The 25,569-nt window shown below is 37.4% G+C and overlaps 2 protein-coding genes across 3 annotated transcripts; both read right to left on the reverse strand.

The window, feature by feature from the left end:
* Nucleotides 1-1,048: 1,048 nt before the first annotated feature.
* On the reverse strand, nt 1,049-14,923 carry LOC135581562 (uncharacterized). Of its 2 annotated transcripts, XR_010476494.1 has the most exons (10): nt 14,746-14,923; nt 11,327-11,395; nt 10,604-10,714; nt 5,289-5,350; nt 5,118-5,193; nt 3,185-3,364; nt 2,479-2,607; nt 2,185-2,357; nt 1,191-1,304; nt 1,049-1,110 (listed from the first exon to the last, which is right to left on the reverse strand). XR_010476494.1 is itself a non-coding variant. In XM_065081162.1 (9 exons), exons 1-8 carry the CDS (start codon nt 14,818-14,820, stop codon nt 2,196-2,198), a joined length of 864 nt encoding a protein of 287 aa, XP_064937234.1. In that variant the 5' UTR covers nt 14,821-14,923; the 3' UTR covers nt 1,049-1,304; nt 2,185-2,195. The 2 variants fall into 2 exon arrangements, 1 of the variants encoding a protein (XP_064937234.1); XM_065081162.1 differs by having other exon boundaries at nt 1,049-1,304.
* Nucleotides 14,924-16,123: 1,200 nt separating this feature from the next.
* Nucleotides 16,124-23,919, reverse strand: LOC135588825 (uncharacterized). Its single transcript, XM_065081163.1, has 4 exons — nt 23,352-23,919; nt 22,899-23,051; nt 22,474-22,679; nt 16,124-16,720 (listed from the first exon to the last, which is right to left on the reverse strand). Exons 1-4 carry the CDS (start codon nt 23,805-23,807, stop codon nt 16,519-16,521), a joined length of 1,017 nt encoding a protein of 338 aa, XP_064937235.1. The 5' UTR covers nt 23,808-23,919; the 3' UTR covers nt 16,124-16,518.
* Between the last annotated feature and the right edge of the window lie 1,650 nt (nt 23,920-25,569).

Here is a 25,569-nt window from a genome sequence, read left to right on the forward strand (position 1 = left end):
GCATTCATTTAGTATAATATATACGTTACATGAGGCACATAAAATCAAAATTATGTAGCTATTTTTGCTCGATGATTGAGATTAATTTAGTGACACATGACTCCGTTCGACTAGACTTAATCTAAACGTATGTATCCATATTTATCCACGTCCAATTGTCGTAATCCATTAAAAGCCAAGAGAGATTTAACAGAAATTATAAATAAAATGTTAAATTCTTAAACCAAAAGTATTATTTTGTACAGGATCTCATGTTTGAATCGTTGTGATATTATGATCGTTAAAGAAAACTGGTTTGTCATTTGATGAAAATATGCATTAGAATTCACACAAAAATATGAGATGTCATTACTTAAAAAAGAGCGATTGAGTATAAGTTGGCCAAACATAAGCATGGCTCGATAATAAAATTAACATCCCGATTTGGTTTATATACTATTTTGAATCAATAGCTTAGACTGAATGAAATTAACATCTCACAATCGATATTAGAAAATGACTAAAGCATATCCCAAGAAACTATTGACATTGAACCCCTTAAGTGAGGTGTTGCTCATGTTGAACATTCATCATTGGATGTTTAGAGGTCAACAATAAGTAAAAGGCAAATCCGCATAAGAAAATAACAAAAAAAATTCTCTCTCTAAACTTGCCAATCCATATCCGTAGCCCGACCTACTTTATTTAAACAAATCAATTTCGATATATAAATACACAAACCGACCTACTTTATTTAAAAAGTAAGAGAATGGCGATCTCCTCTAAAACAGTGTCCGAAATCTAATACCAAAAATGGACTCATCAAAAAACACACACTCGATAGAAAAAAATTTTAATATGTTCGTAAGTAGCTAATAACGACAAGAATAACGAATTCGATAAATAATATATTTTTTTTTACCATATATGACATGTGGCCATGAAAGGCTAGAGTTCCTTCCCTCCCTCTTTAGATGCAGGGGATGTGAGTGCAACTCAGGGTTTCAACAACTAGCTCGAGAAGATGAAAGAGAAACCATATTCGAAGCTTTCATATAGGCCAAGGATGTATCAGAAGAGAAGGTAATCGCCTTGCCCCATCATCAAAATAATGTTATAATGTGGGTATTGCTGCAAAATGCTATTGTTATTGGTGTTTTCTTTCTAACGTAATGTTCTCTTACATGGATGAGCTAATAATATGTGCACACCTTCAAGGTTCTCTTCCACTAAATATGATTCCAGGATTCCTTTAGCTCTCCAACCTGGCGTTTTCAGCTGGATGCTTGCGCAGAAGCTCGACTTCATCTTGTTGGCTTCTATTACTGCACATAGTGAACTAGATTTTAGCTTTGGTTATTCAAGTCATGATCATGAATACATACATTCATCAACACAACTCTTCTAGTAGAATCGTAATTCTTGTTGGTGCTAACTTGATTATATTCTGATACCATCATTAGGATTCGCATTGATTCCTACCATCATCAGAAACTTTCACTTTGTCCACTATGCTTGAGGACTGCTCAGCCATGATTAATTTGATGCACAATAGGATTACACAGGTAATCCATCTTTCTCCTAAGTATTACATAAGTACTACAAGATACACACAGGTAATTTCGTTCCATAAGTAGTACATCATAAGTACTACAAGATACACATCTAGTATCTTAGACCTATCAACCGTGCAACCATATAAGTACTAAAAGATACACATAGTATCTTAGACCTATCAACCGTGCAACCATACTGTATCAATCTGTCCAAACGATTCAGTGGCATCACTCAACTTGAAATCCAGAAGCTAAACTTAATGTTGGATTATGCGCACAACCTACACAGACTCGTTTCTCTCCGTAGGACCTGATCTTGTTCCTTGTGAGTATAAACTTCATGGACAGTAACGATGTTCCCAACTTCACATTTCTCATGCTCTAATTATTGATCTGAAGCCTTCACTAAAACAAGATGTGAAAGTGCTCAACATCTTCAACATCAGTTTCACAAGCAAAACCTCCTAGTAACTTTTGTGCTGAATTCTATTTCATAATATGATTGTAGACCTAACTACTTTGTATCAGACTATTCCAAAATGATGCCCAGAAACAAAGCACTTAGTGCACTGTAAATGTTGCATGTGCATTCTTACTGCACCATGCACCATGATTAAGTAGGTGAGGATTGGAAAGGTATCGTTCTCACCTGCTTACAATTCAGTCCTCTGCATCCACTGCACCTCCCTTGAGGTGCAAGTGCTTCTCCCTCTTCTGGAACTCTGTCAGTCCCTTACCGCTGCCGGTAACACCAACCTTGCCCCTAGGATCATCTGGGGACTTAAAGATACTCTCTCGCTTGCGGCCTGAGAAGAACCCAATCTGCAACAGCAAGGACACAAATCAAGATCTAATCATGATGTGTCACCCTGAAATGGATGAATAGAATGGTGACCACACCAAGGAGAAAGCAAAAGTATGAAAATGGAGTCCTAATTTTCACCTTCTTAGTTTTTCCTTTGGTAGACTGGAATTGCTGCCAAGCATTCTGGCGCTTGTTTTGTGCGACTTCCAGTTGTTCACTCCGAACCTTCGACTTGAAGGCATGTATTTTCTTGCGCTTAGTAGCTTTCTGCCAACACATATCCAGATGAATCAAGTTGTAAATATCATTGCAAGAACACAATGAACAAGATCCTTGCTTAAAAAAACCCCACGCTAGAAGAGCCAGCAGAAAACAAAAAGAGGAACCAACAGTTCAAATGAAGGATTACTTGCCTCCACATTCACGGCAACTCCATTTGCCATATATGGATTTAAGCATTTAGATGATATAAATTAAATTTCCAACTAAGTAACCCATCATAAATTTCCACTTCTACACCCACTGACCCACCGGTGCCCTTTATCTTCAATTTTCACATGAACAACATACAATTGCAGGTGGCATCAAATTGTATTTAATCATTTTTTCTTGCCGATATGGCTTAAGGACACAAATATATTTTAGGATTTTAAATATTACAATGACCACTTCTGGTGTTTCCAAAAGAATATCTAGTTTGAAGGAGGTAAAAGGCCCAAAAGGCATTAGGATGGGATCATTTATGTAACAGAAGATACAGTATAATGAACAAAATTTGTCTTTAGAAAACACACAGTTGCTTAGTTCTACAGATTATTGTGAGCAGCTGACCAATTTTACTCACCACATCATCTGGATCATTGGGATCAATACGAAGTTTTGCAGGCAAGGTCCGTGCTTGAAAGTCAGTTATAGCAGATTGTGCAATTTTTCTTTTGATGGCTTGTCTGGTAGCCTCAGCTTCTCTTTCAGCTTCCAACAAAGCATCACCCTCTTCAACTGGCCTAACATTAGCATGATCCACCTGAAAGCAGCATCAGCAACAATCATCATGAGTTAAGATTATTGCAGTTGGTTAACATAAGCAAAATAAATGCTCAAAACATAGTAATACAACAGAAGTGACGCCTTGTTTACAAAGAAAATGATAAAGAAGACCTATTTCAAGAGCCAAAAGATCCAAATCATACAATACTGTCAAGTTGAGAACAGTACTGTGGACTGGAGGATGCTAAACAAGGAGATATGTCATCATGGAGTTCAACATATCATAAATATGATCAAGCAAATTGCATCAAGTTGTAAGTGACAAAAATAACCACTTCATAACATAAAATATGACAGCTTCATAAGCCAAATAAAAATAATTCAAGAACCAAAATATTCAGATCCTACAATATGGTCAAGTTGAAAACAGTAGAACAAGCTGGAGAATGCTAAACAGTTAGATACGTCGACATAGAGTTCAACATACCATATATATAATCCAGCAAATTACAACATGTAAGTGACAAATACTGTCACTTCACAGTATACAAAATTCTAAATTAAAAATTCTCAAATGAACAAGCAAACGGAAAGTGGAATGGGAAAGGACAAAGTTGACACCTTGAACTAGAAAGGTATTTATAAGATGGGAGTTACAACTTTTGTTCCAATTCAAAACTGCCTAACAGCAACAAGGACATTTTGCAATAAAAATAAATGTATGTCAGATTCACACTATCAAGAAAAATATGCCATCCATTTCTATTTATTAACCATTTCCTGTGCTTCTCGAATTAATATCTTATTAGATAAATCTTCTTCAATAATCCTATAGATTTCCCCTTGTGACAACAATTTTCTCCAATTAAATCAACCATCAATCCTCTTAATAAGAAACGACGCCCTGATCTGGAAACCATTTGTGTGAGAAACCATGATATAAAGCATTGATCCCAAGTGCATCTTTCTATCTTGTAAAATTATTGTTTCCTACATTATGCTCCAACTGACCTTCTCGTCCTTTATCTATGTACTTGTCTCCGATCCCTGCAATAAAATCCCTTTTGTTATTATAATCTAGAAACCTATTTCCTTATATATCTAACTTAAGTAGCTCAGTACTCATCAAGCTTTAGTTTGTTAATTTATCTTTCAGAATAAATTTTCGCTGCTACATCACATGTTTACCTAATATTATTTACTCTAAAGTGTATGCTTTTTAAAACATTTGACACTTTTATGTCTGCATTTTCTTCCTTATGCAGTGTTTTGTGCTTATACAGTGATCATATCTATAAATCATGATGCAGCACAACTTTAGAACAACTGTAACCAAGTCCAAAAGATGATGATAAGGATGCAAAACCAAGATAGCTATGATGTTTCAGATTTTCGATGGAAAGAGAGGAAAAATGAACAGAAAAAACCGATGTAAATGCTTCAAGTATATTAAATTAAAAAGAAATTTACAAGATCCAGGGAGAAAATTTACTGAAGTTGTTCAATTAATTAAAAGAAACACCAATTTAACATGTATAAAGCTGCCACAGGATGGCTGATATAACTGAATTTAGTAAACTGTGAACCATTTTAAGATCCTTGAATAGAAATCTTCTAAGATTGCTTATACCACACATCTCTAAATTGGACTTAAAGCTTTGAATTCTTATCTTCTGAACTATCTGCTGATGATGCTTTACTAAATACTATCCATAATGATGAAAAGAACATGGATGGTTCAAAAACAACTTTTGCATAGTCATCTAATTAAACTCAAAAATAAGCAATACCTCCTCTTTGTTTCCCCAGCCATCATAGTAGACATAATATCCATTAGGAGTTATAGCCTCAATTGTGGCATCATACCTAAACATTCAAATAATCAACACATAAAAGAGAAGAGGTAAAATAATTGAGAGTAAAGTATATTAACAAAATTAAACCTATCAGGGCATGCATACCATTCCCCATCCTCACTCCAAACTGCTTGAACTTTGGTGTCAACAGAAAATTTTTCATATGGCTGAAAAATATCAAGATGATGTTTAAAAATAAGATGCCAAAATTCAGTTTGTAATATAATAAAACTGGAAGCCATCATAAAGGAATAAGCCATATTTGAGATATTTTTAAAAGGATGAATAATAAGAAGTCATGTTCTCTCGTGTCTGAATTAATACAACACAAAATTAATGTTTATCATGTATCAGAAAAGATCAAATAGAGCATAGTTCATATTTTCTCATGTAGAAAATAATATAGACAGATAACTCTGACCAAACTTAAATAAAGATAATCTAAAAAATCAATTGAACAATATAGATTTAATATCATAACAAACAGAAATAGAAGTAAATGAAGCAATATGATATGTCAAACAGTATATCTTCGCCTACTGACATGTCACGGACTTAGCTAGTTTTGCCTAAGTCATGTGACACCCTTGCGTGTTCGTCCGCAAAAGATCAACCTCACTGAAATCTCTTATGGTCCCTTAAGGATCGGCAAAAGAGAAGACGGGTTAAAGAAAACATTTAACTCAAGGCCCTACAAATAGACATTTCAAGAAACACTTGATAGACAATGCAAATTACAAACATAGACTTCGCAAACTCTGAACGATTGTGTGATAAGGGATCTAAAGTCGTCCGTCACGACCAAAAATCCCCTCAAGTGCCCAAATGATACTACTGCGAAATAAGGCAGCGAACCAGCCCTAGACACTACCCCAAAGGCTCATTCAACCATGTGCCACCAGGGTAGCTTCTGAGTGTTTTGCTAGCTAACATTCCGCACTACTCTACGGAGCTAGAAAGCTCCTTAAACAATTGCCTGGATGGTCTATTTTTTAAAAATTTTGCTTTTTTGATAACTGCATTAAAAACCCTCTACATGTTGTGCAAAGCATAAACAAAACCAAAAGACATGAACATTACATCGATCACCCTGTTTACAACTTTGTCTGTGACATTCTCCACCACTTATTCCTTTGACGTCCTCATCAAAGCCTTTAAGGATGTTATATCTCCTTGCCTTTCCTGAATCATCAATCTTTTGCTCCAGTTGCAACGCACCTCTTAGCTCCCAACTGCTCTTCGTCGCTGTTGTTGAGTAGCCAAACTTTGACATGTCAATGCTGCTTCAACTCGCCAATGACTTTGACTTTGATATGGGGTCGATCGAGTTGTGTTGATCTTTGTTGGTTCATGTGGATCCCTCAGATAAAGAAAAAGACCTTGTTGTACAACAGTCTCTCATATGTCCCTCGCCACTTGAACTAGGTGGATGCCTGTTGGAGCTTTAACGAGCATCGCCTCGTAAACTTTTAATTTTTTGAGATCTTTCCTTCGCAAAATTTGTCCATCGATTCCTTTTCTACTTAGTTGTCGCCTCCAAGTAGGTTCGCATCACTTTTGCTGGCATTTTGTTAAGAAATGAAGCGAACAATTTATTCTCGATAGAATCGATCACTATTGGTGAAGATTTAACAACTGTTGTCTTCTACTATATTTCTTCAAGAGTCTTAAATATGTACAAAGCTTCTCTGCTAGATAAATAAAAGAACAGGGGTATTCGGTTTCACCCATTCTCTTCAGAATTAAGAAGACAAAGGTTACTTGACTTCGCCCACCTCCTCGAGGCTTGTAGTTGATGCATCAAGCTGGTTAGTAGCCTATGCCTACTCTTTGCTCACACTTCTGAAGCACGAAGTGTTTACACTCCTTACGTTGAGTTAGCTACTACAATGCGCCTCCTCTTTGCCATCGAACTTTTGAAATGCAAAAAGTTTTCTAGAAAAGAACTAAATATCATACCGACTTATAGCAAGTCTCCTATAGTTTTAATCGTCTCTGGGATTGTACCATCTTCTCCATCATTTCCGTCGCCAACTCCTCTAAGTAGAAAAGGTACAACATCGCATACTGTTTACTTCGTTCCTTGGTCGAGCACTCCTGCATTAACATAAAGTCCCTCCACTTTCGACTATCTTGATAAGATGCCCATTGACACCAATCTTACGAAGTTCCCTAGCCTTTGCCTTCGACCTTGTTTTGATAATTGAAGTTTGCCTTTGCATTCTCCACCTCCTTAGCACCTTTCACGACCATGCACTCCATGAAAGTCTCGCCTTTGCAATAGTATAAAGTTGTCATGCCTATGGCCCTACTATCTATCGCCTCGCATCTACATCCCTTTCCTCACAATCGGTAGATCCACCTCTACGGCACTATGGCACTCCTCTGAGCCCACTCCATTTTAACCGACGCTTCGTTTTGGGTAGCTAAGTCTCTCTGGACTCGTTGTCGCTTCCTCGTCCCTTTCGACCACCTACTTCAACACCTTCATGTTCTCCGAGCAGTTCCCCTTGGTCGATGAAAAGACAGAATACAACTCTCATGCATGGCCTCCGTCATCATGTTGTAGGACTCGCATCGATTCTATTATCCTTTACATCCTTGGTAGCAACATTCGCTCACTTAGCCTTGTCCTTCGACTTGTCAGGCTCCCTCAATCAAATATGAGCTTTGGAACAGTCCAACTCTCTAGTCGCTCCGATTATACCTTTGTACGATCCAAGTCCCCCATGAGACTCATTGATACTTGCACTCAAAATCTCTCTCGATGGTACACAGCCCCTATATGTTGATAACTAAAGCTTTCATCCGATGCAAAATTTGATGCACGCACAGAAGATTCGCCTCTACAGTACCATGACATTCACTCCTTCAGACCATAGCCCTTCTTATCGTAGTGTTGCTCACTGAAGTGGAGCTCCAAATAGCTCCCTATCATACCTTCGTATGATCAAGTCCCTCATGGGACTTTTACTGTGTATGTCGTATTGCCTCGAACTGTTGCACCAAGATCCACTGCTTCATATACGCCTCCTAATGACATCTCCATTGCATTTTGATCTTTGTGGGATGAACTCGGACTGCGATCTCTCCTTGTGTGGTTGCTGTCAGCATATCACAAGACCTTCACCACCTTCGATTGTGTTCGTTCATTTGTCAATCGACATTCGTCCACGCACTCTCGAGTCACACGCGGACGAAGCATAGCCCTAGGATAGTCCGTCGCCCGATAGCTCTCGAAGTCCACCGACTTCGCTGATGTGTAGTTGTCTAGATTCTAGGCCAATGCCTCCAGCACAATCTCCGCTATGCACCAGCACTGCTTCCTTCACGACAACTCGAAAGACGATACTGCAACATATTCTTCAAGAGTACCCACCACCGCGTCCTTTTGCCCTATGTCACGGCCTTCTGACCCCAACTTCGCCTCCGCAAGTTGGGTCACCATAATCCCTGCATCAATTGCTTCACCGAGATAAGGTGAATGCGCCTTGAAGCTCCCTTCGACTTTGGCACCATGCACGATGAGTCTGCTCCATCAGAATGAGAGACCCATGGAACGACATGATCTCACTTTTGCCTCTATAAGAGTTCATGTCTTTAATCTCTATCCAAGGAAAGGTTTGTGCCTCCGTTTATGTTTTGTCTTCTATGTTAACCACCTTCATGCGGCTTGTTGGTGTAAACAACTTACCCTTATCACGGCTTAAGCACTTCGCCTAGTTTCACCTAGGTTGTTTTGCTGCTCGGTCGGTCCATTAAGCTTTATGGAGTTGTCATTTTGAGGTACCCCCCTCAACATGTGCAACCCATTGCACATGATTCTCCCTTTGTAGAACCGAAACTTATCCCTCCTGGTTTGTCCCGTTGGAACAACTTTTTTCTTCGTATCCTTCCCCCTGAAAGTTTTGGAGACTACCATCCTCTTGGACTATTATCTCTTGCTGAGCATTGTTCCGTCACCGCAAACGCACTTGCTAGATTGTAACTCTTCGTCAATAAAACCCTTGCTCCACCCCTCAAAGCCTAGCAACATGCTGAACTTATTACACACTTCAACCACATACAGACATATCCTTCCCATGCCAAAGAGAAACTTTCTATGCTCCATGGCATCGAGTTTTGATCGCTTTGGGATAATCACGAATAGTCCATTATCTGCATATAAGCTCTTGCATGAGTTTCGAATTTTTCGAGTTAGTAATTCCCTTCGCATTTGCGAGCATTGCACAAACTCTATCACTAGCCGAGCAACCCATCTCTCCTTGCATGATCTCATCCTTTGTCAAACGCCTCGCTTGCCTTGAGCACCGTCAAGTTTTGTTGCCAATGTTGAACTGTAGCTAGAACTCAGCCATCCCAACCTTTGTGCGCGTGTTCTTCCCAACTCCCTTGTCCTCATGGTGCCTCTTACATGAAGGGTTGGTCATTCTTCTAAAAGTCAATATTGGATACCCGCTCCTCCGAGCAACTCATTTCCCTACATCTCTATACTCATTTCCCTCAAACGGTCACACATGATGGCTGCCCACAACACAACCCCGCTAGGTCCCCTACGTTGGCATATCAAGTGTTTCTAAGTATGCTTATCCCGCTCGGATACCATCTATCACAAACTTAGCTAGCTTTGCCTAAATCGTGCAGCACACTTGCGTGTTCATCCGCAAAGGATCAACCTCCTTGAAACCTTTTATGGTCCCTTAAGGACCTACAAAAAAGAAGACGGATTAGATGAAGCATTTAACTCGGGATCGCATAAACAAGCATCTAATAAACACTTATTAGACAATGCAAATTACAAACATAGACTTTGCAAGTTCTGAACGATCGCGCAACAAAGAGTCCAAGATCGTTCGCCACGACCAAAGTCGCCCACAAGTGCCCACATGACACTGCTGAGGAACAAGGCAACGAATCAACCCTAGATACTATCCCAAAGTCTCATCCAACCATGTACCACCTGGGTAGCTCCTGGGTGTTATGCCAGCAAACAATCCGCACCACTCTGCGATGCTAAAAAACCCCTAAAATGGCTGCCTAAATGGTCTGTTTCTCGATAGTTTTGCCTTGGCGCAATGGCACACAACCTGTATTTATAAGACTAAAACGAACACAAAGTCAACCAAAATAGGGTCGTCAAGCTTACTACAAATCCTTTACATATTATGCAAAGTATGAACAAAATCGAAAAACATGAACATACACAACCATTATATCGAACATCCTATTTACAGCTTTGTCTATGATAGATAGATCTTCATGCATACCAACATAATAGTGGAGGATAAGAATAATAAATATTATAATTCATCACATAAAGTTCCATTGTATCCAATCTTTTAATAGAAAACTACTTTTGATAATTTTGAATAAAATTAAGACCATAATTAACAGGATATAATAGCAGAGGGATTTACCACCTTGGACTGAGATGGTCCACCAAACTGACCCTGGGGAGATGCATCAGTGTGAAGCTGGCCAACACCTGTTGGCTTTGCCGTTGCCAGAAGTTCCTCTGTCAATGCAATAACCTACATGTTCAAGGTTACACTAAATTCAGCCTACAAAAGGAAAACCTTTCTATTCCTTCAACAAGCCAAAAATCAAATCTAAAACTTCAAACTTAGAATAGCAGCGTGAACATCTCAAATCAGGAGATTGTAAGCAGATGGTTCCATCACGAGAGGGAAAACCTGCAAAGAACCAAGATAAAAGGGTGATGGCATATTTAGAAATGATCTTTCACATACAGCTCTTGCTTCTCAAGTCATACTTGCCCATATAGCTCCAGCTGCTGCAAACAAGAGCTACGTTGCAATAAAATCACCCTTCTCACCTTTTAAGGTGTTAAGAGAATCTAAAATCCTCATTAAAACCCTTGCCATCATGCAGTCAGATCATGTTGCCCTCCTTGAACATCTTATGGCTCCTCGAAAAGAACACATGGCAAGAGCAATAGCATGCATTGAAAACTTACAAACACAATAAGGCAAAGGAAGAAATTATTCATTTTTGCTCTGATATTTGTATTGTTCTAAAGCTAAGATTTTATGTGGATCACATGGAACCACAAGCAAGCAAAAGGTGGCATCCATGTATCACAAAGAATTAGGATTTACTACCAAAGCAGCAATGCAGCTCACCTCTTCAAGCTCCTTCTCCATATCTGCATATTCGGAGTTTCCAGGGTCATCAGTCAAAAGTTTACTAACCTGAAACAACAAGAAAACTATCTATAAATCCAGGACAAATTATATTGTAAATATGATTGGTAGAAAAAACTCACAAAGAAGCTAAAAAAGTGAATTTTACAACACCAAACATGTAAATTCTCACAAATATAAATGCTGACAACAATCCTTAATCACAGAAATATAAAAGAGGATCCAAGACCATGATGTGAGATTAAAAAAAAAGGAACAAGAAAATTTTTAAGTTTAAGCAAAAATAGCTGCAATAAGCAATAACTTCCCAAAAACTAATCAAGGAATTGGACAAACTTTTACAGTAAAAACATACAATTAACAGAACTTATTTTTAAAAATAAAACTCTTGCAAAGTTGATAGACAAGGTAAAACATTAAGAATTAGGCACGTATTATCATTTGTGGATGTTGCAGAAGCCCAATGGAATTCCTTATTTCTATCATTGAACGATGGCTATTGCATAAGACAAACCATAGAGAGTGCTATCACGCAAACTACATGCTTCAAGAAGAATATTTTAGATGTTACCGTTTCCTGACTTTCTGTCCCATGTTCCACGCTGTTCTACAGTAAACATGCAGTTTTTTGCATTCATCACAAGTAACATACTTCGATAAGTTAAAGATACAATAATAGTAGCCTCAATTACATACAATATGCATACTAGCATTAAGATACATACAGTGCCCGTAGAACATGCCCCAAGTGTCCAATAGTATTAAGGTATCTCACTGGTGAAATAAAATATATCTGCATCTTCAACCATAAAATTTTTTATCTGTATCAGGCATCTTCAGAATCATCTAAATCTCTGTGAATCTTAATTTGAGAACCCTCTTTGCCTCAATAAATATCTTAGATTCCTATATCATAAAAAATTGAAAGTTGATCTTTTCAATCCATTATGGTTATGTTACCTACACACAAGGGTATGGGGATATCAACACAGATACAACAACGAATCATGTTCCGTTAAAACTTCATAAAATATAACACGAATACGAAATTAAAAATATCACAAACATATAATATATGTGACAGACATAGAATTTTCTTTAGAGGTTTAGAAAGTTACTTCCAAGTTCCAACTTACTTATGTAGTTACTAGTGACAATAAACGAGAATGACAAAAGCCTAATGAGCACAGCCGACAACAACAACAACTTGGCTATATGGATGGATCTTTTGCCGCTATTGGAATCTGTAAAAAATAATTTGTTTAATTAAGTTAATATTATTTAAGTTTTTATTTATATTTTTTATTAAAATCTTCTTATGTCTCTTTCTCCCATCATACTACTAATGATAATTATTTCACCTCTTCTAAGTATTGCATCTACAAGTCTTTTCAACTCATAAAAAATTGAACACTACTAATTTTATTAACCAAAAAATAATGCTCAATGCAAATGAAGATCAACCAGCCAAGCCAATCATAATAAGATCAACGTTCAACAAAGTCAAAGTGCTCCCAAGAAGAATCCACAAAGCATTCTCAAGATAGCTTAGCAGTACTAAATTTCCGATATTATTCGAAGAACTTTATACTTCAAATGTCAGATATGCATCCAAGAAGCATCAAATGAGACTAAATATCCAACGCATGTTCAACATACATACGATAAGGATTGTAAAACATATGTGCCCTGCTACTTGACATGTTGTATCGAGTATCTTCAATATAAAATCCAATAACCACATCTGCAGTTTCCTAAAACATTGAATGCTCCAGATTATGGTATGGGTACGAAATGAGACATGCTACTTAGCTCATAGTAGCATTACCTGGTACTCTTTTATGAATCATGTTACACACCAAACCACTTACATATATAACTTATTACAACACACAATAATTTCTTTTGCTAAGTTACCAGCTGTGTTTAATTAGATAAAAGAAATGATGACAAATAACTTAGAAAACTTTGAACTGGTTCTGATTGTTAAATGCTTCATATGTTGTTTAGAGGTTTTACTGGAATGGGTTATGGAGTAAGAATATATTGTTATTGTAATTATATAAATAAACAATATTTAGGAGATTGGATTTCCAATTCAACGATCAGGATCATGTACCACCACAATCTGGGATGAAAAAAATACCCAATGCATGGTGATAATGATCAAAACAACATACTTACAACAGATAGTTTACTGTTTTTGCTTGAACTATGAGTAACATTATACACAACAGAGCCAACATATCTCATGCTAAAATGCACTATAAAATATTCATCAGCCAAGAAGGGCTCATGACTCATTGTGGACACTATCCAGGAAACCATGAACCTTCTGTTGAACGTGATATCAGGTGGACGTCTTTTTCACCTAAAAACTAATAAATTCAGAGCAATGAACAATTAGATTCATTGGCTCAGTATATAATATTTAAAAGAAATGGTACAACATACAAGTAAAACTAATACAAGTAATCATGCATATTGTGTCATGACTCATGAATGCATGACTCAAATGTTATGAAAATACTCCCCATTGATAATTGATGCCATTTTATTGCTTAGAATAGCATGCTCACGAAGAAGAAAAGTTGAAGCTCATCAGAAGCTCCAGTGTTATCAGTGCATAATCAACAAAAAACAACTAAACTGAAATAACACTATCAATCGTGGTCACAAAAATATCACACACAAGTATTACTTCTATCAAACAAAAGAACATCGAACTAGAGAATGTGCAATTTCAATTTATCATTCCATTTCTTAATAATCGTTGCACCTTGCAACTTTACATATAAGATACAAAATTTCCATGGTCCACAGATCAAGCCAAACCCATCCAGGAAACATGGGCACAATATTAAATAAGCTCATCAAACAACTGACATCAAATTAATCAATACTGCTATGATTCCAGCAACCAATTCCAAAACTAAGAAAATTGTCAACAATTTCTAAGAACTCAAAGACGAAATATAACATACAGCTACGAATTGTCACTCAAGTATCAGTAATAAAGTTCAAATTATGCAAGCAAATGGAATCTGATTACTTATACCTACAAAAAATAAAAATAAAAAAATCTTTGTAGCAAAATATAAAATGTTTAACCAGCAACAAGAGATTTTTTTTTTTAAATCTAAAACCCCCAAGTCCTTTCTCTTATATAGATTACAAAACCATGCAACCCTAGAAACGGATCTCGAACACATGAATACCTACAAGACAATGGCATTTGAGGAACCCTAACGAGTCAAGTGAGAGACCACAGCATCATAACATAGAAACCCTAATACCACGGAAGCCATCGAGCGGATCAAGTAACAACAAAAGCACCAATTTTGTGGTCCAAGAACAATAATCTCGAGAAAAGAAGTAGAAACGAAACGCAATCGAACCTCACGGAGCTGATCTTTATACGTGGAGAGAGTGGAAGCGAGCTCTTCGATGCTTAAATCGTCGCCCCCTTGCATCTTCTTCTCCTTGTATTTTCCTTCCGGCCTTCTCCTCGTGAGTACAAACGCTTCTTCCAGAGGCTTCGGCGATCAAGAGAGAACCTCCAATTCTGCTCTTTGCTTTTTCCTCTTAATACTCCCCATATAAAAAACAAAGAGCCAATTTCTGAAAAAGGCCCCCAATTATTTGGAATGCCCACAAAGCGCCCAGTAGTTTTCAAAGAAGCCCAAAACGTTGCAGCGGTGCAAAATGACCTGAATGTCCCTTCGGTTCGTGCCCTTTCACCTTACTCAATCGGGTTGGATCCGATTCGGTCGTTGGTTCGGTTCACACCCGTAGTTCGTTTTCATCTATTATAGTATATTAGTCTGTTAAAATGTTTTTGGCTTATAGTTTTTTTTATCATCACAATAAAAATATTATAAAATCTACTTAAAAATAATATAAATGAGTCAAATTAATTGAGATCACATAATTTAGATCATATGATCGCGTATAATTTTAAGTTTAGATTGAGGCATAATATCCTTGTTGCATTAAATTAAATTAAATTAATTGAGCCAACTTGTATTCTCCTTATAAATATATTCTGAGTACAATGAATAATTTAGCCCAGTGCTATTAAAGCCACAGTTCATCTCAACCAAATTTATTTAATCTCATGAAGTGAAACCTTTAACCTACGTGGTTTCTTTTCTTAGAATGCTTTAGGAGTATTCGGAATCTCTTAGGACACATTTCAAGGGAGGAGACACTCATGCCTTAATTTTCTTCCTAAATTCCATGTGCATATATTACCTCAGATGCAACTTCTCTGATAGATCTTCTTCGAATACTTATGATTCCTTCTGCATCTATATGATGTTTACACTCATCATATATTGAGTTTTGAGCACATACTCATCTTATTCTTCCAAAATTTTAATTAGGTTTCATTTAATTTGGACATAAAAAATCAATAATGAATTTAGTATTAGTTCTGAGTTTTAAGCATACATAGAAATATTTTTTTATATGGTTTCAGTTTTATAATCATAAGTTAAATAAGAAAATATTCTTTTTAGATACTAATAAACTTTTTTATTATTGCTAAAAGCTAATATGACATGTCTAACAGGTACCGACTAGATTTCACATATTGAATTTTAATTGATCAAAAACAATAACCACATTAGGAAATTATATATAGTAATTCTAATGATACAAGTCAAATCGATATAGAATATTGAATAATGATGTACCACTCTAAGACTCAAGTTGTCCATATAAAAAGGCTGTAACTGTGCATTCAAATGCAACCGGCAGTCTGAAATGTCATGCTGTCACATCCAAGATAGTAGCCTTCCTTTTTTTTCAAATATTGCAAGGAAAATTTACAACTTTAATATGTCATCATACTAAGGTAAACAACATCTTGATATATTGTATCAAGAGAGAAAAGAGAAATCAGACAATGTTTGACAAATACAAGAATTCACTCGATCATTCATAATTTACACATCTGTGCGACCAAAAGGATAATGAGATAGAATGCCCTTGAGTCGACTTGTCGAAGTTATGTATCCCAGATCATTCATTATACGGAACATGCTTGGATATTAGTGTTCTGAAAGATGTTTCAAATTCACTAAAATTGACTCCATCATGACATGGGTGGATCCAGTGAAGGATGCAGCATGGTCTTCTACTACCCATCCAGTCATATGCTTGGATCTTCATCTTTGAAGGAGAATTGCTGTTCCAATTAAGCCAAGCCACATTGTGACAATAAGCCAGAAGGCTTGGTTCTTGGCCAATTCAGTTGGTGGGCGCCAAGTAAGGAAGTCACCCCAGTAGTCCCTTGATGGTGGCACCTGGGTAGCTTTTGTCTTTCCTCTTTCGCGGTTCTTGTACTTGTCACTCCAAGTACCTGCATACCTACCATTGCACATAACAACAGGATCAAATCATCATTTACAACAGGATATGACTGCAAGTGAATGCTTGTTCATGAAAATCAAAGTTGAACTAAGCATCCTCAGCTGCCGAATAAGACAGTCCTGCAGATTTTATTAGTGCAAAAGGTTATGTATCTCTCTGATGGAGAATAAGCACCAGGCTGACTAATGGAGAATATGTGATAGGAATTCAAATTTCAGTACTGCCCTAGTGTTTAGACTAGGCCAATAATAGGTGATAACTTCGTATGTAAACAAAATTAGTTGAGGCAAAAAGAACACATCAGTCATGATGACCATAGAGCAACTGATAGAGAAAGCACCAGCAAAAGCTTTGAATAATTTTTCACCATGTAAGTTACTCATGGATTAATTTCCCCCCTACACCACCTTAAATAAATATACCAAAGTCAATATGTAGGAAAAGGAGAAAGAAACATCAAGATTTTTTTTAGATTATTTTAATTTACTGTTCAGTTAAGGTGTATTATAAACCTGAGAAGTGTTACATGCTTAACAAAGACTGTTTACAGTAAAGTTGCTCTTGTACAATAAAATGTAATCCACTGTTCTTATTTTCTTCACTTCTACATTCACTAGCATGTGGTTAAGAATTCTAAAAGAAGAAGAAAATTCCACAGGGTATGATCTTATGAGAAAATTGTGGACAGGAAGAAGCAACTTATTTCAAGCTTTATACAGAAGGCATTTAAATTGTAGGGAGCTGATCACAACATTTCTTAGATGATTTTATATAAAAAGGAACTCAAAAGAAGTTCTTGGGATCCGTAATATCCATGAGCTAAAGAAGAGGCATAAAAGGTTTATGGTTTTCCTTCCCGATGGTCTCTACCTCAATCCTAATTTTACTATTTAATGTCACTTGTGATGATTACTGATCCACCAAAGTTCGGTTCATCTTAAATGACCAAGTTGTTGATACTAGATCACTAACCAACTTCAGAAATGATTTCAGGACTGCTGTGGCCATTGACTAAATTAATAGATGATATCTCTGGATGGTTTCAGGACTGTTCATGTAAATTAGCTTTGTGTATTACATGCAAAGTTTTGTAAACCAAGAATCCTTAGCCGATTTTCTAAAATTAAAGAGATATTAAGTTATAGATTTATGCCTGTGATTAATCATAAAGGAAAACCAACTGTAGGAAATACCACATGATACAAGGGCTGACTGTGAAAGCCAACTGCTTTGAGTGGCTGAAGTGCAGGCTAACTCACGTACAGCAGGAATAGGTGATAGAAAATGAATAAATAACCAAAAAAGTGACCGCAGAAGGTTATTTTAGAGTATCCAAAGAATGATGGATCACATACCATAGACAAACATCTTCCATAAACAAGTTAATGGGAAAGAATTATAATGTTACAACTTACAAGTGATCTTGAGAGAGCCACATGCATGACGATATAAGAATTCTCGACTAATTGTGAATTTAATCCCGAAACACCTACTTCCTGAAGGTTTTGTTGTCATCTTGATTATTCTAATATAAGGGACTGAAATTCCCTTCAAAATTGAGGAATATGGATCCAAATATAATGTTATTCATGTGAATGAAAACATCCACAAATTGATTTTTCATGTATAAGTTAATGATTATATAGCATGTCTAGAAAGGTTCTGTCATTTTGCTTGCACAAGATTCCTTTTGATAAGCAGACAACAGTCAGGTGAAAATCAAGCAACCCTTCTCAAAGGAAAAGAAAAAAATGTTTCCTACATTGATGAATCAAGATAGATATGGTCCTTCTACTGCCGTTTCTTGCTAGATTCCACTGACAACTCTACATGATCAATTAACAGCAAGCAATTTAAAAATAGAGTCAAAGCCAATATTGATTTGCTTTTAATTGAAGGTTAGAAAGTATCTGTTCTTCACAGTAGCAATCTTTTAGATGCTATTATGTATGATTTACTATTAAGCTAATTACGACATAACAAAAAGTGGTCAAAAGGAGTTCCTTACGATAGATGAAGGGTCCATGATGATGGTCATTACTGACTGTATATTATGGTCCTATGCAAGAGAGGATCATCAAAATAACATTCATCATGTGCTGATACTTATAAACTATAACTGTTATAGAAAACCATACATGTTCCCGATGGTTTAAATAGGCGCTCGCCTAGGCACTTGGGTGGGGTGAGGCGAGGCCCACACGCCTCAAGGCTTGATCAAGTGGCGCGCTTCAGTGAAGCGCTGCTCGGGTGCTCACCTGAACCCAAGCGCCAGGCTGTCAAGCACTTAGTTGGTTTTGCCTAAGTCGTGTGGCACCCTTGCGTGTCCATCCACAAGGGTTAGCCTCCCCGAAACCTCCTGTGGTCCCTTAGGATATACAAAAGAAAAAAATGAGTTAGAGAAAGCGTTTCACTCAGGGATCCACAAGCAATTAGTTCAGCAAACACTTCATAGGCAATGCAAATTACAAACAAACTTCACAAGCTCTGAACGATCGCACAATAAAGGGTCCAAAATGATCCACTACAGACCGAAATCCCCACAAGTGCTCACATGACACAACCTTTGTTTGCAAGCCTAAGACGGCCACCAAAACCAAAGAAAATGGGGCTACTAAGCCTACTATCAGCCCTTTACATACTGTGCAAAGCATGAACAAAACCGAAAAACAAGAACATAAATGAGCATTACATCAAACACCCCGTTTATAGTTTTGTTTGTGACAAGGCGTCTTGGGTGAGCACCCGGTTGAAGCACGGCAACCAAACCAGACTATCAAGTCTGGTTCGGTTGAACAGTAGCTTAGTTGGTTTGATTGAACCAACAAAGCTAAATAGTGTTACTAAAGCTGCACATGCAAACCCAACCCACCACCATGCAACCCCGACCCATAAACCCTATTTCATGGGCACTCATTGCCTCCGCTGCTAATGCACATGACTGATGCTTCCTCTGCCGCCGATGGATGAGTCCGAAGGTCTAGCCTTCATGCGCAATTCCCTTCGTTGTTGTTGCTTCCGTGTGCAGCTCCTTCCACTGTCGAGGGAGAGGGTCACTGTTGCTACTGTCCACAGCTTCATCCACTGCCACTATTGTCGCCCGAAAGTTCCTCCTTCACCGTCGCCCTCTCTTTCCCCACTTTCCATCGTCAGTGATTCTTTTCTCCTCACTATCTACTATTAATAGTAGATTGTTAACTACTGTTGCCATAAAATAATCCATATTCAAATTTTAACACTACTAATCTCTATTTATTTACAACTGTTATTAGGGTTTCAAGATTAATGACAAATGTACAAAGTAATTCAGAAGATTTATCAAAAAAATCAAGAAACAATTCTGCTTAGAAATACAATTATCTAAAGGATCCTAAAGATCCTAATGTAGTTTTGCTTGCATCTTCTGTGATAAGACTACTAGATGTCATATTTTTCATGCAAAGTAGCATCAACTAGGGAACTTCAAGAATACATCAGCATGCAAGAAGTGTTCACCTGATATAAAAGAAGAGTTACTGACTTATATGATTAAAAAGAGGATGCAAATGAATAAATCTTATGGGATTTTATCAGAGGATTATGTTGAACATATTAGAGATGATGAAGAAGAAGATTATTTAGAAAGTATCAATGCATGTGGGAAAAGAGTATATGACATAAAAGGAAAAGAAATCATGATTGTTAAGAAAGATAAAAAGAGATCGATAGACTTATATATGTATCAAAGATCATAGAAGCAACAAGATCAAGCAGGAGCAAAATTAAGATAAACAAATATCAGTAATACCTGTGATAAGAAAATAAGAGGAAGAACAATTCAGTACATTGCTCGCTTCTTTTATTAAGCTGACGTTCCCTTTAGTACTTGTCATTTGAACAGTTTTAAAGAGAGAGATGATTGAAGCTATTGGAAGATATGACGAAGATTACAACTTTTTAAGTTATTATGAGTTACGAGTTTCATTATTGAGAAAAGAGTTAGATTATATAAATGATTTATAAAAGGACCACAAAGAATGGGTAAAGCGTGATTGCTTAATTATGTTAGATGCTTGAAACAATAGGAGACATAGGAGCAAGGTACGCAATACCGTACCATACCGGTGTTTCGAGGTTGGCTCGGCATGGTACGGTACGGTACAGTACCGGCGTACCGAGCGGTACACCAGGGCTTACCAAGCGATTTCCTCTTACTGTAGCACTGTAACACGATCCGTCCGGTAGCGGACGGTCCGCGTACCGATATACCGTTGGACCAGTACGTACCGCCCGTACCGGGTGGTACCATTCGAAATTGCATACCATGCATAGGAGTATAATTAATTTTATAATCAACTGTTCTTTGAATCATGTTTGTGAAGTCAATAGATGCATCATCTTTTATAAAATCTGGAGAAAAGATATATTAATTGCTTAACAAGTTTATGAAAGAAATTGGTGAACAAAATGTCATTAAAGTTACAATCGATAATGGAAGCAACTATATGTTAGTTGGTAAGATTTATCTTTTAAAATTTTTAATCTTTTAATTACTTTATGTCTCCAATTTAAATGAAAGAACTATGTGATTTCTAAGACTTATTAATTTTGTTATCCTTTGTCTTAGGTAAATTACTTGAAGCAAAAAGACAATACCTATATTGGACTCAATATGCGGCATATTGCATTGATTTAATGTTGAAGGATATTTGAAAGATTCATAACATTAAGAAGATTTTAGAAAGGGCAATCTTTGTTATTGGATTTCTCTATAATCATACTACGACTTTGAATATGATGAGAGAATTCACAGGTAATACGAAAATAGTGAGATATAATGTCACCCGATTTGCTACTTCTTTCTTGACATTATAGAGCGTACATCGCCAAAAATATAACGTGAAAAACATGTTTACCTCGGAGAAATGGATGATAAGAAAATAGGCAAAAGAAGCGAAAGGCAAGAGGATCAGTAATATCATTTTATTGTCGTCCTTATGAAATCTTATAGTTTATACATTAAAGATAATGGGCCCTCTTGTTCGAGTCCTTCGGTTGACAAATAATGAAATGAAGCCTACAATGAGATATATTTATGAGCCTATAGATAGAGCAAAAGCAACGATTCAAAAGTCTTTTGATGGAAATGAAGAAAAGTATAAGAAAATATTTGTAATCATTGACAAAAGATGAAATTGTTAACTTCAAGGATTGCGTTACTGACACCGGGTGGTACGTACCGGTCCGAGAGGTTAACGATATGCAGACTATCCTCTACCAAGCAGTACCAGTGTCTTGACCTCTATTGGGTGTTCCAAGCCAAAATTTCTTGTAAGGCTATTTGTAACATTGTCTCAATGGTCATTCTAGAAACTATTTGTTATGCCAATATACTTTTATGAGGCAGAACTTCAAGTTTAGCTGAAATAAGACTACTAAGTATGGGAACCAACAAAAGCCCATTAATCTATGCTTTTGTTTAACCAGTAAAGTTTAGTAATTGTTTGAAATAGATGTGTTTGCGAAATATCTATCAAGAATATCAACCAATAAATCCTGCAAGAACAGGGAAGCTCCTTAAGTTCAGATGGTTGGACATCTTGATGAAAACAACTAAAGACAATAGATTTTTAACATCCAAGGATAACAAAAGATGAATGATGACAAGGTGAGTGGCCTATTCAAAGAACCAAAGAAGCAGAATAACTTGACTAATTAGAGCGACAACATACGACAAGACAATATAAAGAAATGTCTGTACGAAAACTAACCAGTCATAACTTGATCCAATTAATGGTATGGTGACCATCTCATCCTTTGATATCTTCAGCTTAGGTGCTTGCAAAATATAACGGAGCTCAGCAGCTTGACGTCTAATGCTGACACTGGGATGCTGCTTCTCCAACTGCTGGTACAAGGCAATGCAGTCTCTATGACGGTTGTTGGCCTCATAAGCCATTGCAAGCCATATCTGAATCTACAATCACATAGATTATGTAATTAGACCACATAAAAAAATTTAGTCATTCAATCTGATCTTGTACCAAGAGAATTTCTTCATGTATGTTTATCTTATATTATCAGGAAGATAAACGAGTCTTTGCTGATTCAGCTACGTATGGTTTTAGATCCAACATATTCAGAAATGTATATTTTCTACAATTTTTCTGTGACCAGCAATCTCATCCTTCACTACCTCGCCACCTAAGAGTGTGGGCCTTGGGATGATGGTGAGGGCACCCTCCAGAAACTCAATCGCTCGAGAATACATCCCCTTTCCATAAGCTTTCTGCCCCAGCTCAAACATCAACTTGGCTGTCTTCCTCCTTTCTGCCTGCTCCTTTGCAACCTACTCTTGCCATAACAAACAGCAACACGATAATCAGCATCAGCCTCTTTTTCCATTGAATCGATGACATTGAAAAAAAGAAGAAGCATCTCTTAGCCAATCAATGATTGCAGGTACGAGAATAATCAGCATCGAGATCCTTCTTCTGAATTCAAAAAAGAATGCAACACTAGACAATATTTCATTCGTACAGGAATGGTTCAATCCTCGTCTTGAGATTTCAGCTCAAAGTTACGATATTGGTCCAAAACCTGATATGCAAATCCATAAATTAAAGGCGTCGGGTGCCAAAGGAAGGACCTTTTCGAGCTCCCTTCGAACTCTTTCCCTCTTCTCCTCCTCGGTCTCCTCCTCATCCCCGTCGGCGCCCTCAGCAACCAACTCCGCCGCCCTCTTCTCGATCTCCTTCATCTCCTCCAACTCTTTCAGCCGGCTCCGGAGATCCTCCTCCCAGTCGCCCTCTCCGTCGTCTCCATCCCCACCGGCGCCACCGGAGCCGGCAGCGCCGACCTTGGAGCTGGCACCCCTCCTCCAGCGGCGGGTCACTTTGAAAGCGGCGGCAGGCTCACCTCCAGCGTCAGCGTGGTCGTGGAAAGCGAGGACATGGGCGGCCAAGGTTGCAGCGGGGGCGGGCTCCCTCCTGAGGGGGCGAGGCATGGACAACTCTGGTTGCCAGCTCTTGGCGGCCTTCGCGACCCTGGGCGAGGCGGCGTCCGGCAGGAGAGCTAGGTTCCCGAGGACAAGGGCGGAGGCCATCTGCCCCTACCTCTCTCTAAAGCGGTGGGGAGCCTTGGTTCGGGGGGAGGAGGGGAAGGAAGGGGCAATCGCGGAGATATTTACTTGGCTTGTTGGAATTGCTTAAGGGGAACGAGAAGAGGAAGGCAACAAGGCAAGGCAGGGCGTCGTGAACGTGTCATTGCGTGCTACTACTTGTGGTCTGAAGACCACTTGACTCGGACCCTAATCCACTCGAGTCTACAATGTCAAAGATGATGAACTATAAAATCTAATTACAAAAGTATATTTAGATAGTGATCTTGGAGAGGTATTTATACACATTTAGCAGAGATGATTTTACTCAACTGTTCATATATTTCCTTGAACAGTTGAGAAAATATTATCTGTTATCATGCTCCCGTAAAATTACAGGCGAGAGGTTTTGTGAGTGAATCTGCTAGTTGATCAGTTAATGTCTGACAACTTGATCTCGCACGAAGTGGAAGTCGATGGTAATGTATTTCATGTGGGAATGAAATATTGGATTGACACATAAGTAGGTAGCTCCAATATTATCATAATATATTATATGAGTCACTATGGAGTTGACGTTGAGTTCCTTGAGCAGATTTGTGATCTAATTGGGTTCAACAACGACGATGGTGATGACACGATATTCAACTTCAGTTGTAGACCATGTGACCATCTTTTATTTTTTTAGAACTCCAACTGATTGAAGTAGCACCAAGAAAGACAATATACCATGACCTGAATATTCTATTATCAAAGTTTTCTGCCCAATGGCATAAAGATAAAATGAAACGTTTTTATGGAGAAAAAGATCATGATTAAGATTTCCTTTCGTTCATGATGCAATCATATAATTATAATATTTGAATTTAGTTTCTTTTTTTCTTGTTGTCATTTGTTTCTAGGCAATATATAAGATATATATATATATATATAGCATAATTTATCCAAAAAAAGAAAAATTCTCTGCTAATTGGTTTTAAGCGAATGACACCTCTCTAGTCAATTTTCTTGTGCTATCTATAATGGAATGCTTGATCTTACAGAAAATCCAACAGTAGTATAACATTCCTCTATTTGAATGTCTTGGTATGGCTCTTTCAAGATAAGCTTGTAGATTATTATGAATGTTGTTGCTTAATAATAAGAAGTGGTTTACTCTTAAAAATAAACTATGTAGGAAAATCATGAAGAGAAATTGTGGATGAGAAAATAATCCAAGGGAAAACAATTATTTTTAAAAGAGAAAGGGATGTGTGATTCCTTAAGTGGACCTTATGCAGCCATTCAACACCATGTATTATGGATGGTGATCTTCTCCCCAACATCACATGAACAAAACTTAATAGAGACGATGAACATTATTTTTAATTTCTTTAGGCCATCGAAACAGGAAAGACTTGTAGCAGATTAGCATATTTTTTAATTGAAACAAACACAAGCCTTCATTTGATATCTTGAAAATGGTCTCTCCTCAACTTATCCAATCAATAATATACTGATTGGACAGCCCCACTGGAGCATAAGTTTAGCTTTGAACTCTGCATTACAAGCTTTTAATTCCCTCGATATCAGGTTTGTAACAACATGTTGCTACTCTATGTACATGTCACCGTAGGTATATCCAAATTCAAAGGTGTGTCCAAGCTTCAGAGAACCATGTTTAACATAAAAATAGGAATTACTTGTAGTTTTGTTCTTCCATGCAAATGACAATGTGTGAGAGAGAAAGGGAGATAGCTAAACATTTCCATCAATCCTGTACTACAAG

This window comes from Musa acuminata, chromosome BXJ1-8 (assembly GCF_036884655.1).
Source record: "Musa acuminata AAA Group cultivar baxijiao chromosome BXJ1-8, Cavendish_Baxijiao_AAA, whole genome shotgun sequence".
In the NCBI taxonomy this organism is placed as follows: Eukaryota; Viridiplantae; Streptophyta; class Magnoliopsida; order Zingiberales; family Musaceae; genus Musa; species Musa acuminata.

What these genes read in the sequence shown, in the direction of transcription:
- LOC135581562 (XM_065081162.1), bottom strand. Translation starts at nt 14,820, where the DNA reads ATGCAAGGGGGCGACGATTTAAGCATCGAAGAGCTCGCTTCCACTCTC. An exon ending in GCTGGGGAAACAAAGAGGAG is followed by an intron (nt 3,365 to 5,117) that starts GTATTGCTTATT and finishes TGCTGCTTTCAG; the next exon opens with GTGGATCATGCTAATGTTAG. An exon ending in CCAATGATCCAGATGATGTG is followed by an intron (nt 2,608 to 3,184) that starts GTGAGTAAAATT and finishes ATGTGTTGGCAG; the next exon opens with AAAGCTACTAAGCGCAAGAA.
- LOC135588825 (XM_065081163.1), bottom strand. Translation starts at nt 23,807, where the DNA reads ATGGCCTCCGCCCTTGTCCTCGGGAACCTAGCTCTCCTGCCGGACGCC. An exon ending in TTCGAAGGGAGCTCGAAAAG is followed by an intron (nt 23,052 to 23,351) that starts GTCCTTCCTTTG and finishes TGGCAAGAGTAG; the next exon opens with GTTGCAAAGGAGCAGGCAGA. An exon ending in ATTGGATCAAGTTATGACTG is followed by an intron (nt 16,721 to 22,473) that starts GTTAGTTTTCGT and finishes GTGCAATGGTAG; the next exon opens with GTATGCAGGTACTTGGAGTG.